The sequence below is a fragment of the Stylophora pistillata genome, chromosome 9 (assembly GCF_964205215.1).
Source record: "Stylophora pistillata chromosome 9, jaStyPist1.2, whole genome shotgun sequence".
Taxonomy (NCBI): domain Eukaryota; kingdom Metazoa; phylum Cnidaria; class Anthozoa; order Scleractinia; family Pocilloporidae; genus Stylophora; species Stylophora pistillata.
The window spans coordinates 27,031,821-27,049,367 of NC_142527.1; the positions used below are offsets into that span (position 1 = coordinate 27,031,821).

The following is a 17,547-nucleotide window of genomic DNA, read 5'->3' on the forward strand; positions in this document are numbered from 1 at the left end:
ACTGCTTTTGGCATGAATGAATCGTGACAGGTATTCCTTGAGTTCATGAAACAGGACTGTTTTCAAGATCTAAATTTCCACATCATTAAATGTTTCATGACTTTTCTCATTGGTGTAATGTTTCAAAACATGATCGGAACGTGCGGTTAAACTTTGAAGTTTATCATTAAGAGGTTTCTTTATCTTTGTCAAAGTATCAGGCTAAAGTGAGTGATACTCGATAGGTTCTACACTTTTCAGTAGGGCCAATATATATCTCGTGCTTTCTAATTCTTAGAAGAAAGTAATCACATGAAAAATTCCAAGCAAGTTTCTCATTTCCCAAGGGGAGTGAGGGATGCAAGCTGGTGTCACGATGGAAAGTTAGAATAAGGAATGACAAGGTCTAAGATTCTTACTTTTTTAATTGATCAATGTTGAGGAAGACAGTAGAAATTGCATTGTAAAACGTCTTTCATTGCTGATGACACGCGAGATAAAACTCTTAGAGTGCGTTCCGGCATGACTTGTCAGCGCGAAATTTCCTGCACGCGAGGAATTTTTGCAGAATGGCACAAGAGAGCTGTCAAGGGCTTGAACAATAATAGCGCGCAATCCAATGGGCCAATCAAGCGGATCTCGTAACAATTACCACACAACATGGGCGGAGAATTACACAGGCGAAGTATTTCAAAGATTTGAACCGCATACAATATACCGAGCGCTATTAAAAGAGCAAGCTTCTTATTGGTTTATTTGCTCAAACAATGCATATATCAAACACATCGATCTTCCGAATAATAAATTGTCCAAATACTAGACTGACCATAAATTTGGAAGGCTCGAATGCATATGGAGGCGAATTCCTACGGGCCTCTGCAAATTTGGCCCTCGTTTTAGCAGAATTTGTGGTTTGATGTGTGACGCGGAATTCCAACTATGGGACAATGCTAATGAACTGACATGGCCGCGAAATTGACGAATTCAAATTATCGAGAAACCGCTGTAGTGTGATCACAGTAAGCTAAACATGGACGCCAGTAGAGAGTAGGGTTGCAAAGTGTGGCTAAAACGCCATGCCAAAGAAGAAAACATGCGAAGTACCGCTTCCACTAGGTTGGGAAGAAGCGAGAGACTTCGATGGAAGAATTTATTACATCGATCACAACACGAAACAAACTTCTTGGGTCGATCCGCGAGATAGGTAAGTGAAAAGACAGGGGCTAGCGAACCGTAGCGAGAATGATGGTCGAACCTAGTTTTCGATTGTATTTTCCCGAAGCTCAAGCGGTCATTTTCTCCATGTGGCTCGCAGAATCATCATTCGAACATTCTAAAGTTTCTTTGATAAGTGAATGACCGCTTCTTCGGCGAAAAGGGTTTCTGATCTCGCAGTGTTTTGCAAAACTATGTGTAGAGTATGTCTGTTATCCGCAAGTATTAATGCTATTTTTATGGAATTCACTCATTACCGGCGATGTATACGGTTTAAATAGGGAAGATTGCCCACCAAAGTGTACTTCAAGATTTTATATGTGATTTCTACTTTCTATCTTCAAATCAAAACTGTGGTGATTGCTTGGAAGCTCGAGTTAAGGTGGTCTAGTGTGCAACGTTTTCAACTATGCCCGCTCTATTCTTCCGTTTGAGCTTTTTATTCCAAATATTTCAGCTATGTAGAAACCTTTTTACGACTAAAATGGAGAAATCGACCGTCTCATCGGTTCCATTCGTTAAGAAACCAAGAATTTCGTTTCTGGCCTCGAAATGTAATGAACCTTGCGTGAACTTCTGCACGCCAAGTTCTTACTTATCTTCAATTGTAAAGTGCTGGAAGAATACCTTGGTACGTCAAAGTGAGCTTATATTTAATACCAGAAATGGCTTAATGCGATAACTTTCATTCGTTACTTTCAACGTCGTTTTTGGGGTAGTTTTGCTTATTTTTAAGACCGGTTTCAGGATTTGACGTGAATGGATACCTCTCTCCATACCACCCTTGTCTTCTTGTGCATTTCAAACTGTTTCTAGGGAAGCGACCGTCAGCGAATTAAAAACCCTCGTGACTTTGAGTTCTCACTCTATATCACTGGATTGATCGCTGTCTTTTTTAAGTTGTAAATGAGACTTACTCGATGAAGTAAACTCTAGGCACGAAATGTTTCTTTTGTTTTAGATACACAACCAACCGTATGTTCTAACGTCTTCAGTGATTCCGTAAGAAACCCCTTGTACTAGTACGCATGGGACATAAGCCGTAACAACATATATTTTTAATGAAAGCTTATCATAACACGTTACCTACATCTAAAAATAACAAATTATGTCTCATTGTTTCGTATCGGCCACGTTTTACGCGAAATTATGCCGCTGCTTCATGATTTTGGTTTCCAACATCAGAGGAGCTCCCCGATATAACCAATTTGTTGTTTCTTTCTCGTCGTAGTCGTCGTTTGAAAGGATATTTCTTAATAATTTCCGATATGGCGGGGCAAATTTGCATATCGGCTGTATACCACATTAAAAGAAATGGAGAAATATTCAAGTTCGCACCAGTATTGAAATGTCCTGGATTTTATAAATTCGAAAACTTACCTACTGTTTACGAGTATTGTTTTGATGACAAATGAATTCAAACTCAGAAACTATGTTTCGTTTTTAATTCAACATGACATATCTAATTGCTCAAATTATACTCTGGTTTGATTGTGACCTTGTTTGCTTCAGTAATTAGTATTTATTGTACACCTCTGTGGTAATTTTTTTAAGGAAATGGTAGAAAGTGTGCAACAGGATAAATTTTAAATGGAGGAATTTGACAAAGCTTCTTATTTTGGGCACCATGCCAACATGATTAAATTATTTAATCTGTTTCTCCCCTGGAACATATGTCATGGTCGAGCTTTGGGCATACTGTTCTTATGCATATGCCAACAGTCATTGTGGTGTTGTGGTGAGAATCCTGCAAAATTTTTAAAACATCCAGACAATGTCTGTGGCTTTCAAGGTCCATTCCATGACTTCCAATGCCTAAAACCCTTGTTTTTTTAAACAAAATAAGATTAGTTAAAAGCAATGACATTTATTTGATGGGATTTAAAATACAATTTAGGAGGTTGTTTATCAAGCTTAACGAGGAGTAAAGTGTAAACTAGACAGGAACAAACTTGGCTATATTTTTGTCACATGTTACAATTCCCTCTTTCAATTTGAAATGCTCTGATGAAGGTGAACAACAGATGCGGTTCACTTGTTAGGTCGCAACACCAGGTGGTATAAGCAATGTATTACCCTTCTGATGTATTCAAGGTATGCGGATTTTATTTTGGTTCTTATTGGATTTAAAATTCCTGTTTACTTATTTTGGAGGACGTTGTTTTTCAAAAATTAATGCAGATCCCCATGCATGTAACACCAAAATGTTTTTTTTAGAAAATGAAATTATTCTTTTGAATAGATGATCCAATACTATAATAGCAGAATTGATATCAATAGCCCAATTTCATTGTTATGGATTGACTTCTGTGAGGTAGTAAATGAGTCATTTATGGTTCAATGGACTTTGTAACATTGTTAGTTTGAGACTAAAAACCTAGTGAATGTACATATGCATGTTACACTTAAAATACTAGCAGATATTGTTGCTGACTTAAATGGGACAGAAGCTTACATAAACACAAACTACACAGATAATCTTGAATGTAACTTTGTTTTTATCATGTCTCCCAGGGTTTGTGTGTCTATTAATTCTTTGGAATAATTATATTCACTCGGGTTTGTTGTCAGTTACTGCCAATTTTGCCCCAAGCACGAAATATCTGGGCTATATTGGACAACTTGTTATTGTATGGTATAACTAATCCTTTTAGAAAGTGCTCTAGGTATGCATTGTTCAACTGAAGCACAGTATTTTTGTACAAATTCAATTGAATTTCTAGAAGGTTCTCTAACACAGCAAATACCTTTTAGAAAATATTTACATAATGATACGATAAGAACTGGGTGCTGCTATACTATCACAGCACTTTTTGATATTTCAGAATTCATAAGTGTGTACAGACTGTTGACAGGATTTTTATAATCTAGGGAAAGGCAGTGTTGTTACTTGCAACAGGTGGAAGCACAAAAAGCATGATGTTTATTCTTTATTGTTTATAATTAGCATGACATGTCTGGCATTCAGCCTTAAAGATGCCTTGACCCCAAACCACATAAAATTCACCAGCTTTTGGTAATTATTTTTTATACTCACCACTGGCGGGGGTTCCAGTCAAATGAGCAAGAAACTATATACTTCTCAGTTTTGTTCTGTGTCCTCCTGAATGAATTATCCATCATGCAGTGAAAAGAAAAATGAGATATGCAAAACTCTTTAAAGCTTCCAGAAACACTATTTAGTGTTTGGCTTTTGTTTTTTTTTTTTATATAAGATGACTCATTTTAAGAAAATTTTTATTTATCAATTAAAACTTTGTTTCATTGCAAGTCTCTACAGCTGTGAGAAAGAAAATTTGATTATTTGCAAAAATATAGTCAATAGTCAGCTAAATTTCAGCTCCAAGAAAGACACTGATATTTGTTAAGTGATTAATATATAGCTGTTAGGAATTTACTGGGATTGACAGGGTTCGTTCAGGTCATGGAAAACCTGGAAAGTCATGGAATTTCAAAATTTCGTTTTCCTGGCCTGGAAAGTCATGGAAAATCAATATGCTCTCTAAGAGTGAAAGGCAATAAGACCCAAAGTTGAAAAGTTAACTGACGAGTCCAAAAATCAGATTTAATTTCATTAGAAATAAACAGAAGCACGTATTGGGAGAGTGTTTACAAACAGGTCATGGAATCTTTCAAAAGGTCATGGAAAGTCACGGAATTTTAGCTGGTCAAAAGTGTATGAACCCTGATTGAGGAACCCCCTCAGTCATATCTGTTTCAATAATCCTCCTTTCTTTTGTATAGGTTAACAAAGCCATTGACTTTTGCTGATTGCGTTGGAAATGGTGAGATTTTGAGCCTTTTTTCCATGTATTTTTATCCCCTGCATTAGCAAAAGCTTGGTCTAGATAGGCACAAATTTCAATCTAGTTGTGCAGAGTTAAGCAGATGTCCTGAATATTGCAACATCACAATTGTAAGTTTGGGTTTTGTTTTAGTAAATGTTGATCATCTAAAACCCACAATTTTGTAGCTTCTTTCATGTACCTGTGGTGTCTTAACTCTGAAATGATAATAAATAAAAAATGATTAATTTTTAATGTTAGCATACATGTTTATAAATGTAGTATGTTGCCACCATAGAAAAGTCAGTTCTTCCACCAATCAATCTACCATCTATTGCAGAATTACCATTTGGCTGGGAAGAACTCAATGATAAAGTTCTTGGAAGTTACTTTATTGATCACAATACTGGTAAGGGTTTCATTAACTTTTTTTTTTTCCTTTTTGTAATAATACTTGACAGAGTTTTTATTATCATGTTACGCGAGTGCATGGAAGTTATAAGGGAAACTGATTATTTCAATAGACCACTTTCATAAATGGCTGCTGGATTAATATTCTTTTCTTTAAATTTAAATTAGCCTTTCTGTCCTCGTTCTCCAGTACAAAATTCGAAAGAATACATTATCTCAAGCTAGGCCAGAAAGGCTAATTTAAATTTAACAAAAGAATATTAATCCAGCAGCCATTTTTGAAAGTGGTCAATGGGGACACAGTTTTGGCTAGGGGAAAGGGTACAAGACCCTGCATAGAGATGAGGGAATGCTTAGCAGAAACTTTAATTTAGCCTTTAATGATTCCCAATTCAGGTGGTTTTTTTTTTTTTCTTTTAACCATTTTTGATCCCTTCTTTACTTGCAATCCTAAAAAAGAGTTGACTGCAAGAAATATGGGCCTTTTGTCTGGAACAATCAATGCTAGACCAAAATTTGTGATGTACGTGGTCCTCAAGAGGAGAGGCTCCTTTTCAAATGTACCTCCAAACAAAATCATTATTCACAAAAAAATACATGGACCTTTACTTGTCAAGGATCTTACCCATTATTTGTAATTTTTGTGCAATACTTTTGGCATTTATCATTTATTATGCATTACCAGTACAAATGAGCTTGACAATAAATCATGTTATAGTGAAAAATAAATAGTTTCAAACATGACTCATTTTCAGTGCTTTCAATAACATTTGAAATAGGTGGCTATCTCGGTACAACATCCGCCGGAGAGCGACTTGATTGCGACTTAGCGTGGCGACTGCGACTTGAGCGCGGTGAAATATACCCGGCGACTCGCAACAGAATAGCCGCCGGAGCTCCGGCGGGTGCCAGGTCTTATTGAAAGCACTGCATTTTGAAAGAATCATAGACTTCTGAGTAAGATGATTCTCATGTACTCTCTCCATAACATCTTATGTGAAAAGTCTCCCCTGCTGAGGGTTGTGCTTTAGAAAGAAATTTGCAAGGGAGGGCAACTGGTTTCATAGTCATTTGATTGTGTCATCAACTGTTCCAGAACTGTTGCTTTTATTTGTCATTTTGATGGGTACAAATTTGTGTCAAGTTCTGATTTAGACGTCTTTAGACATCCGGATCTCAAATACTTAACAACATGGCACTGTACCAATAAATTCCAGTCCTGTGGATATTTTGTCTTTCCATCCTGTAATCTGACCAGGTTGTTTATTATCGTCAATTGATGTGATCTGCATTTCAATCATTCTTCAGCAAATTTGTTCTGGTTGAGTGCTTGGCTCATCAATTATTTTGATATCATTTGTGCAGAGAAATGTTGCTTTCACCCACAGCTTTTAATGTTTTTTCTTTGAAAAATGGTTGTTACATGTGTTTATTATTATGGGTTTCTCCACTCTTTTAAATATACAAGTCATGTAAACTTATCAGGCCTTTGCAAGAGCCTATAAGTCTCTTTTAAAGATACCCTCTATGTTCTCACAACATCCCAAGCATCACAATTTTGTGTTCACTTGTTAATTTATGTCAAAATCTGATGACAAATTAAACAAAGTGACAGAGTGGATTGTTTTTAACAAACAAACAAACAAAGCAAACCTTTTGATTAAAAAGCTGTATCCATAAATTGCTCGATACATTTCTCTAGTTTTATTCATACCATAAAAATAGCTTTAGGCAAGATGAAATAGTGATCATAATTTGCCTGAAGCAATTTTTAGTTATATAACATTGTGACGTTATGTAATCTCCAAAGGTCTTCACCTTGCAGGTCCACTGGTTTTTGCAAGATGGGTTGTGTGTGTGTGGGGGGGGGGGGGGGGCATTTAGGACAAATAGGAATGTTTTGAATCAATTTCATTCAACTTGTTTACAAATTGTGTCTCGTGATGTTAAATATCTCTTGTTTTTATCCTCTGTTTGCTTGTGTAGGATCACAACAGCATGAGGATCCTAGAGTACAGTGGCGCAAGAGGAGAGAGACCATGCTTTGTGACTATTTAGCAGTGGTACAATCAGACTTGAAGGTAGGAAAAATGCTGCTTTTCACAGATAGAAATTACTGGTATGACAGCTATTTGCTTGTTTGCTCACAGAACTGCACATGACCTAACGCATGTGCACACAACAACTGCATGCAATAAAAAGGATTATAACTCAATAGCGAATTTGTTTTTGTTAGTTTCATTAACACAAAAATTTATGAGTGTTTTTTTCTACCCTTTAGTCAAACAATGATTTCCTTAAGTACCATTTACATGCAGGTGGTTTATCACATATAGTTCCCATTTAAAACTCTTTGTAGAAATGGGCTCCAGTCATTTGAGAATGTAATACCATGTTTTGTCAAATGAAAAGGAATAAGTGATGAAAATATATTATTTGATGCTCGTTTGCTTATGAGAGAAAGTAAGAATTCTTGGTATGTGTAAAGTAAAGAAAATGTAAATCCTGTCACACCTTTTGTGATTAACAAACGTTGTGAATTTCAATTGTAGGCAAAGCAACACATGAAAGATGTGAAACAAAAGAGACTAGATGTGGCTTGTGAAGAGGTACAAGAAGATTATACTTGTTTGAAAGAGGATGTGTATAATGTTTCAAAAAAGCATTAAATATTGTGATGAATATGAAGTTTCTGGAATGAATTAAACTGTTTTTTCATTCCTTAATATTTCTTATTTGTCTATAGCTTCAATGTTACTCACAGCCAGGTGATTTAGGAATTTTTTTCAAGTTTTTTTTTTTTTTTTTTCAAAGAATGATGATTAACAGCTGTACAGTTATGGTAATTTAGTTCAATTTACTTATAATTTATTATTACATATTAAACCACAGAAAGCCCGAATTATTACACTATGTTGCGAAAAATATGATAGTATAGTAATATGTATGCATGTGTTATTCACCGAATAACTTCTTTTTTCATCAGGTTCAATTTTGGACCTCAGAACTTGAAAAGATGCAGAAACGGCATGAAAAGGAAGACCAAACCAGCAAACATGCTAAGCAGGGAAGCTTTAGTTCTTCTTCGTCGAATTCGACCGTTAGCTCGATAGCAAGCAAGTACGATGTGAACCAACTGAAGAAGGAGATTTCCCAGGCTAGGTCGAGGGTATGTTTTTCCTTCTTTGCAAGAACTTTTATTATGAACTTGTGGAACGTTCAGATGCAATTTGTTTGAAGTAAAGAGAGACTCGGAAATGGTAGTTATGTTGGAAAGACAAACGACAAAAAAGTACAAAATCGTAAACAACGCGATATGTACATTGTAGGCTGCCGTTTTTTTTTTTTTTTTTTTTTTTTTTTTTCGGTCTTCGCTCTACGGTTCGAAGGAGGACCGCGGGTTCATTTCCTGAACAGCGGTTGGTCATCAAGGCCCATTGTCCTCCTCTCCTTTCTAAAGCTCTAAGTTTCTAACGACTACTTCTCCACCCTCCAAACAAAACTCCAAATTATAATAACTGGGCAAAGTAATTTAAGTTGCATCTACAAATAGTTAGGCAGTAGTATTGTCATTCATACACGGGGGCCAGGAAGCGTTTCAGCACAAATGCACTTATTTTGAGGGCCTGTTTCATTTTATTTATATTTTACTTGTAAATATTGTTTGTAGTTCTTATAACCGAAGCCTTTTCACTTCCATGAGTGACCAGCGCAGAATTTTTCCCCACAATATCAATACAATATCAAACAGAAAAATGATGAGACTCATTAAAAATATTTATTAGAGTATTGTTACTTGATCTAATACCAAATTCTTCGAACAAACATCGTAAGAATTGTTTAGCAGTCAGTAGGTAGAATTATTCGCGAGATCTTGGGAGTGAAGGGGTTAATTGTAGGCCCTGTCTAAACCTAGGTTGAAGTCCTCAAAGCCGAGATGGAAGCAGTTTCTGGAGAAGTGCAGGCGCGAGAAGAGGGCTATGAAACGTTGAAGAAAATTGATAGGAAGTTGTCTTCCCGTCAAGGTTGCAAGAAGGAGGACGTACAGGGTTTACTGGAGGAAGTAACAAGTACAGAACGAATATTGTCTTCAAAGGAGCAAGAAAGAAATGAAATTATTGAGGCATTGTTGAGACTCAAAGATAAACTTTCACAGCCTGAATCTGCGAACATGGTAAGACCATATCGATCGCCATCTTGGAATACATTAAGCATAAATGTATGGAGTCGTGGTAATGCTATTGCATCGTGAGAGCTTAGCTTAGCGAGAGTGAAAGCAATTACGTCATGTCTGAATCAGAAAAATGATGCTTAAATAAGTTTACTGCAAGCTTTGCGTTCTGAATGTAGCGTAATTGATGGAGTGTTGTAAAACCATACCCCCCCTCCGCCAAAAAAATAAGTAAATAAAACAAAACAAAAAAAAAAACAAGCAGATGGAGACTGCTCAACATTCTAACATCACTACATACATTCTTTATACTCTTCTCCATACCTGTCCTTAGGTGTTGACAAGGAGAATGTATTTAACAATCAAGAACCTCGGTGATCATTTTCTTTATTCTCGTGACCTTTATACCGCCTCCCGGTTAGCTCAATGGATAAAGCGCTGGACTGTTGTGCGGGAGGTCGAGGGTCCGAATTTTCTACCTTTCTATAACATCAAGAAATGGTTAGATATTCTAGTTTTCTCGGCTAAGGACGAATAAGTGGAGGTCCCGTCTCCTGTAGGGTTAGGGGCAGGAGACGTTAATTTCCCACGCCCGAGATTACTGTGTGATGGATGTCCTCCCCTGGGGTGGGGTGGGTGTGGATAGAGGGCCACAGGGTCACCAGTTGCATTTAAACTGTTTCGTGCTACCCTCTTAAAATAAAGTCATTATCTTATCTTACCTTAACGTGTGATTCAGGGGTAATATTAAAGGGAGAAATTAGATGCTGATCAGTCTCAGGGGTCAACGAATTAAAGCACGGAAAACGCAGATGACCAAGTTGCGTGTGGTGTCACTATTACGTCCGATACATTGAAAGAAGTAAAATAAGTGCCATAATTTTTGAAATCCTTTCTTTGTGTAGGGCAAAGATGATTCAGCTGGAGTGGGAATGAGTGTTGGATCCCAATTGGACTTTGGCTCAGAATCGGCCGTTGAACATCTCCCCGTGCGGGATAAACAAGAATTAAAGGCAGAATACAAAGAATCTCTGAAAAATGAATCGAAGCTGCAAAGTGAAATTACTTGTTTGGACGAAAGAATTACGCAAGCAATGGCAGACGATAATAATTCGAGGCCAACGCTTCTGCAAGAGAAAGAAACTCTCCTAGATGAAATTAGACGCCTAAAATCTCTTGTCAAAAGCGAGGGAGAAAAGGTAAATTGACTATGAAGGCGTCGTGGACAATTATTTAGATATCTCTGACACCGAAGTGTCTTGACTGAATAATTCGAAGGTAGTCAAGCACTCCTACCAGCAATCCCAGTGAGGTTTGGACCGTTTTTCTTACGAAGCTTTGTCTTCGCTTTTCTTTGTGCTCAGTTTGTTGTCATCTTGTCTTCTGACTACTCACAATGATTTGCTACAATTTCTTTCAGAAAAAGCTGGAGAACGAGAAAGACAAACTGGCTGCTGACCTCAGCCACGCAAGGGAAGTCTCTCATCGAGTCACGGCTGATAGAATTCAACTTCAAGCTGAGAAATCAATGTTAGTTCGACAGCTTGCCGAGCAATCCAAGATAACAAACCTTCTCAACATGCGGCTTAGAAAGTAAGATTTGTGTTAGGTTTCTACTGTAGGAAAAAGAGTTCATGATTTTCCACCCGGATCCAATAGACTTACTTTAAATGTGGCGGTTTGTTTTGTAGTATTTCTGGAAGTACTCCCTCCGTCTCTTCGTGTTCAAGCCGCGGTTCCCTTTCCTTGTCCGGAAGCAGAGGATCTTTATCCGCCTCCAGCCGAGGCTCCCTGAACTCGCTCAACTATCCCGATCTGAATCATAGCGGCGACGCGCCTAACCTCCGAGAGCTCCATCAACGTGTGACGGACTTGCTTCAAGGGATTTCGCCTCACCCTGCGTGTCAACCGATCTACGAAGTGCGCACAACGGGTGCAGCCACAAGTTACACGCCGACATCCGGGAGGGCAAATCACCCCAGCGCTAGCAACTCGTCGCAGGTCTCGCTATCGTCACGCGACTCGATTTCGTCTACGCAATCGCCGCCGATCTCTCCGAATACAAGCGATCTCTCTCCGACGAATTCACCAGCCACCGTTCGTGTCATAGCCACAGAGGGAGAGAGTACATGTCTAGATGGGACAGAGCTTGACAGGAGCTGTTTTCCCCAGGTTTGTTTTACTCATGATTCATTTTTTCAGTTCATAAGTCCGCAAAGAAAACACCCTGCTTCCTTCCAATTGAATATGAAGATTGTAAAAATTTCCCAACCCTTTCCTACCCCTGCAAGTTTGACAGTGGTGAAGCCAAACTTTCATGCATGCAATATTTCCCGCCTAATAAAGTTGGGAATGAAAACCTTTTATCCTTTATTTATCAGCAAAGAAAACTTACGAAAGACCATTAGAAAGGAAAACTTGCCGAAGTAAAATTTCGTTCCCTTTTTGTGCTTACCTCGGCGACTTGCACCCACTCACAAATTTTGTTATTAACAACTTTTCCTTTGGCAAGTGGTAAAAAACTGGCATTCTAGGTTAGGGACATGGGGAATCACTTTCAAATGCTAACGGTTTTTTTTTTTTTTTTTTTTTTTTGTGTGTGTGTGTGTGTGTGTGTGTGTGTGTCAACGTTGCAATTGAAAACCTTTCAAGTCAAAACTTGCCAAGGAAACCCTTTTAGCGGACCAGCGCTTTAAGTACCCATCATTGATTAGCTTATCCTATGTCATTTCAGGCCGACGGAATTCCAGTTCAGCAGCGACTCCGACTATTAACCGCTGACTCTAAGTCTAACGAATCGATTAACAATTTTCCATTCACGCCCATGTCTCCAATCACGGAAGGTATTCCGTCGCTTCCGCTGAGACGACGCGAGATCCATCTTCCACCAACCGGGACTAGGCCCGTCACCGCAGCTCCTTCTGACGAATCCGTGGCGGCTGATAGCGGAGTCTTTGACGCATCTCAAGAGAACCTAAAAGCTGCTCAAAGAGGGGACTTCGACGAAGACAGTGTGGACACGGCTCAGATGAAACTTGGACTCTCGTATGATGTTGATCGCGAAGTTCTGATCGTGTGTATCGATCAAGCAAAGGGTTTAAAGGCTCTTGGCAACACCACGCAGAGCAAAGTGTTCGCAAAAGCCGTCTTGTTACCGAGTTCGCCTAGTGAAAGCTGCGTTATGGAAACGAAGCGTTGTGATTATCAAGACAATCCTGTGTTTGAGGAACAGTTTCATATTCCGGTCCCTGAGGTAAGAGGACTGATCTGACTGACTGAAGAACTAACCACTGATTTATAAACTTACCGATCGACTGACTGATAGTTTGATTGACCGCTGCTTGACTGACCACTGACTAACTGACTGACTGACCACTGATTGACTCACTCACTCACTCACTCACTCACTCACTCACTCACTCACTCACTCACTCACTCACTCACTCACTCACTCACTGACTGTCTGATTAACTGGCTGACTGACTTGCCAACGGAGTAATTGGCTGATTGAAGGCGAGTTACAAATTTCTTTCCATACCCTCACTGTATTTCGTGTTACTTGAGTTAATGATGTGTTTTTATTTTCTAACCCGTTATATCCTGCATTTGAGATGGCAGAGTTGTGCTGCAGAGGGAAATTAATTCACATTCAATTTTTTTGCCTTTTGTAGAGTAAACTGTCAAGTAAAACTCTCCAGGTGAACCTACACGTCATACCCAGCTTTCAAACAGAAGATCTTCTGGTGAGTTAAAATTTCTTGATCAAAAATAAAAAGAAACTGTAATTACGCATAAAAATATGTTAGCCCTTCAAACGTGATTTAGATAATAAGTCTCGCTCCTTGATACGGGTTATTTCCTTGTAAACTAGTTAAGAGAAATCGAAGTAATAGGATACCATGGCAACTTTCTCTGGCTGAAAGGTTTTTCTGACAACTTTTTCCTCTTGAACTTCAGGGTGGCGCACAAATCAGTCTTGCGGATTTCAATAGCCAAGCTCCAGTCAGATTTCGATGGTACAACTTACTGAGCTTTGCGGTAAGCTGACACATATGTCATGCAATCTTCACGAGACTGACTAATAATTTTGTCATATTATCTAATTTGATAATACCGAATTAAGTTCTTTTAAGGAGGATTAGTCATACAAAATTACATCGAACACTAGCTATGCTCGTAGTCGTTGGGGTAGTAAGGACCTTAAGCAACCACGACGGCGAAGGCAACGAGGACGTGGAAAAACAATAGATCTAATTGGCAGATCAATAGCCCAGCACGTGCATTTTGAAACTTTGTACATTTCTTAGCCGTCCTATGCAAAACAACAACGTGAAATCGCCAAAATTTACGTCGTCTGCGAACCGAAATCGCGACGGCAAATTATTTTAATTTCCATTTGGAACTCAATGCTGCTTTTATACGTCATGCTGGTGTTGAGCTGTGGCGTCGTATGAGACAGTAAGCTCATGCAGCCATTTTTAAAATTCTAACTAAGAGTAGAAATTTATTTTTTAATCGAAGTCTTCCTTGGCGTTGCCGTCCTGACCGCTTAAGGTCCCTACTTAATTTATTCGTCAACAGTTCTTCCAGTCGGCAGCTGCAAAGTACCAACATGGCAAGACAAGTACCACGACGCCTGCGATTGGTTTTCTTTCGATGGACAACGTTTGTGAGCCAAAGAGAGGCAATTTACGACCCAACTCATGGGTGAGTGTAGACGAATAAATCAGAACGATTTTGTGTGCACACGCGAATCTAACAAAAACTGAAAGAGCTGGGTAATCTGAATGATTAATCCTATTGTTAACCTGAATGATTTGTAGCTTTGTGCAAGATTTTTTCATGGAAATATTACCCGTACAGTCCTGTGAGTTAGCTTGATGGCAAATCAAGACACTTCAGAGACAGTCAGATCTCTTTTGATCATTTTTACGGCTTAATGTCAAGGCCTTAGTCGTGGAACCATAAGCAGGGCTAATCAAGCAAAAATTGTAGACATTAATTTGTACATACAAAAACCCTGACACGTTTCTACAGGTGATATTACTAATACATTTTCCATTCTCTCTATTTCAGTGCGAGGGCTCAACATTAAGTCTGGAGTCAGCGGTTGGATTCGAACGTATCCCTTACAGATCAGTGAGTCAAGAGGTACTTAATCAGGGAGTGGAAAGTCTACCCGTTCGAAAGCGCACCGCTGGAAGGCCGGTAGAAAGAGCGCAGTCTCAAGGCGATAGTGTCATCAGCGGAGGCTCTCTACAGGATAGAGACAGCGACTTCGATAGATCGCCTGTAGCTCGCCCCAGACCCCACATGTTGAAGTCGAATTATTCGCGAAAGTTTTCTGATCCTCAACCGCTGTCGTTTCCAAGCCACGTAAGTTCAAATTAGGTGGTATTACTAAAATCAAGCATGTAAAGTAAGACTTGTCTCGCGCTGCACTGTGGTAAAACTAAACCCAACCCTCCGCAGCGGGCGATTGAAACCGCGAACCACTGAGAACTGGATTCCTCTGGACGAATAAACGAGTGCAGGAAACTCGAGTCACCCATTTACGAGAGATAAGGGTGGCGTGAAAAAAGGACCGCCACCCAACACGAGAAGGCTTGTGTGATATCTCAAAGAAAACAGCCCATAGATACTGTCCAACGCATTCGGGCAAGAAGCGATTCCGATTGTCTTTGCATCTAACTGGTGTTTTGTCCTTTCCTCCACTACTCGATTTTAGAGCGACGTTAATGTTACTGTTTTTTTTTTTTTTTAGGGGGAATGCGACGAGCTTCATGGGATGTCTTTGAGTCGGCTGGTTTGCGACATAAATCTCAATCGCAGTAACTCGGACTGTACCGCGCGGAAAACGGAAGGTAGTCCGTTTGTGAGAATGTCTGTGGAAAGAACCAGCATGAGACGGAAAAAGGTGATTACGAGTTAAGATCACGTACAGATAATAAAAGGATGCAATATGTGATGAATAACTCTTTAACTCACAGGAGTGACTTGCGTCCAATTTCTCTTTCAGTATCACCCCTGAATCCATCATTAAGGTCGCGAGAATCAAGGAAATGATCCCAAACTAAAGAAACTCGATTGTTTAACCGATTCTCCTTGTGACAACCAGCGCGCAAAGCATGAGGCCACTGCGTCTCATAGGGGTTGCCATTTAACGCGAGTTGTAACTTGGATTCTTTTTTTCCACCGACAGCGTCCAATGTCATGGCAAGGAATACAGCAGTACCAACAGTTTAATCATCTTGATACACGAACGGCTGTCGATCTTGAGTTTCAGCTGGAGGTTTCTAAAGCTAAACAGGTTGGTGAATTCTAAATTCGTTTTGAAACTTTCCTTTCACATCGGCGATAGGCACTGTCTATCCGTGGATGTGCGAAGCATAAGACCAAGTAACGTGGGGACTCGATAAGCAAATAATGTAGCATGGCCTTAGGACGCTGGGGAGAGCATGCATCTTAAGATGGTGTACCGTTTGTTAAAAATGGCGAATCCATTGGGGAAGACTCATGTGGGGATGACGGCCAAATTCTGTTTCTTGGGATCACAGAATCATTGGCTTTTAGTGCAATCACTGTGTATATTTGCCTATCAGGTCATCGGCTAACCCCTGTTCTCCCCTCCTCTCCCCTCCCCTCACTGATGAAAACATGGTTACTTTACCCCTCCCAGCCAAATCATGTTATTTCACAAGGTCACTGTGGCTTACATTAAGGAAACCTAACGTTACTTTATTTCGTATGTTCAGCTGCAGGTAAACGATGACATTCGAAGATTGTCACAGCTGAAAAGACGAATAGAGGAGGCAATTGACGGGGGATGCACTGAAATTCCAAAGTCGCTGGAGGAGAACGAAGAATTTCAAGCTCTACTCAGAGATGTAGATGTGAGTCGATATAATCACCTTACTGACTAATTTTTGCACGCAGATCAACTTTTATTGATTCTGTTGCGAACTTTTAAGTGGCAAAAAGGTAAACAAAAACATAAAAAGTGAGTACTACTCAGACTTAAACGATAGTTGGGTCACGCAGGAGCCACACAGCTGTTCTGACCTTTTCTCTGTTGTTTGCAGGCCTTCAAAAGCCTTACCGTGCCTGGACATCGAGGTAGAAGCCCTTACTCGAGAAGAAGCCACAAGGCTTTAAGGTAAGAAGGTGTCTTTGCTACGACGCGGGCGTATTACGTTTCAGCCAATCAGAATCAAGCTCAAATCGACTCTCTCACTGCTGAGTCGGCTCGTTTTTAAACTACACTAGGAACTTCAAGACCTTTGAAAATTTATCACTAGATGATTGTTCAAGAAAAAGGAACGACCTCAAATTTTCATGTTTAGAGGCATGGCATATTTTAGTTTATAGTGGCTTTGAAATTTGAGGCATGGGACCTTGAAATCCTGAGAAAAGTCGCTCTAACAAGCTCAAATGTTAACCTTTACCGCTGGGTTCAATCTGTGATTGTGATTCATTAGTTTGTTGTTGGGTTTTCTTGTAGGGATAGAGTTAGCCCTTTGCATAACAAACAAATCAAGTCGCCTGGGAATCCAAATGCTAATGACACTCACTGGGTATGAGGAAAGAAGAAACGTTCAAGTTACCTCTGTGTTACCTCTGGTCTCGTTGTCAAAACGAGTCTTGCTGCCTATGTTACTTGGCTCTTTCTTGTACTGGGCCTCGTTTTGATAATGAGGCTAGGAAGAATATTGAATTTATCTGAACTGAAGTCATCTTAATGAAATTAACGTCAGCAAACGACAGGAGAACCGAGTGAAAGGTGGTGCCTCTTGATGAATTTGAAAAAAGTACGCAAAGGCGAGTAAAGAAAGGAAGACTTTACAGCTCTCAGATACACCCTTGCGCATATCGACGGCCAATTCACTTGGTGATTAGTTGCAAATCTCCTTGGTAGTTCTTTTTTTTAGTATAAAAACTAACGTTTTTTTTTTTTGTCTTGCTTCGCTATACAAATGGATCACCGAT

At 39.3% G+C, this 17,547-nt stretch overlaps 1 protein-coding gene across 1 annotated transcript in view; it reads left to right on the forward strand.

Moving 5' to 3' along the window:
- The first annotated feature begins 772 nt into the window (after positions 1-772).
- The window catches only part of LOC111322420 (protein KIBRA), a 17,702-nt gene continuing 927 nt past the window's right edge, over positions 773-17,547 (forward strand). Inside the window, exons 1-20 of the mRNA XM_088732743.1 lie at positions 773-1,183; positions 4,939-4,979; positions 5,320-5,388; positions 7,377-7,471; positions 7,943-7,999; positions 8,377-8,559; positions 9,307-9,564; positions 10,467-10,760; positions 10,982-11,154; positions 11,253-11,733; positions 12,296-12,814; positions 13,233-13,304; positions 13,519-13,599; positions 14,143-14,268; positions 14,638-14,937; positions 15,326-15,478; positions 15,764-15,871; positions 16,317-16,454; positions 16,644-16,717; positions 17,063-17,547. The exon at positions 17,063-17,547 is cut by the window's right edge and continues 927 nt beyond it. Of these exons, the coding sequence (XP_088588869.1) occupies positions 1,056-1,183; positions 4,939-4,979; positions 5,320-5,388; positions 7,377-7,471; positions 7,943-7,999; positions 8,377-8,559; positions 9,307-9,564; positions 10,467-10,760; positions 10,982-11,154; positions 11,253-11,733; positions 12,296-12,814; positions 13,233-13,304; positions 13,519-13,599; positions 14,143-14,268; positions 14,638-14,937; positions 15,326-15,478; positions 15,764-15,871; positions 16,317-16,454; positions 16,644-16,717; positions 17,063-17,141 (3,429 nt within the window). The 5' untranslated portion in view covers positions 773-1,055 and the 3' untranslated portion in view covers positions 17,142-17,547. The remainder of the gene's footprint in view (positions 1,184-4,938; positions 4,980-5,319; positions 5,389-7,376; positions 7,472-7,942; positions 8,000-8,376; positions 8,560-9,306; positions 9,565-10,466; positions 10,761-10,981; positions 11,155-11,252; positions 11,734-12,295; positions 12,815-13,232; positions 13,305-13,518; positions 13,600-14,142; positions 14,269-14,637; positions 14,938-15,325; positions 15,479-15,763; positions 15,872-16,316; positions 16,455-16,643; positions 16,718-17,062) is intronic.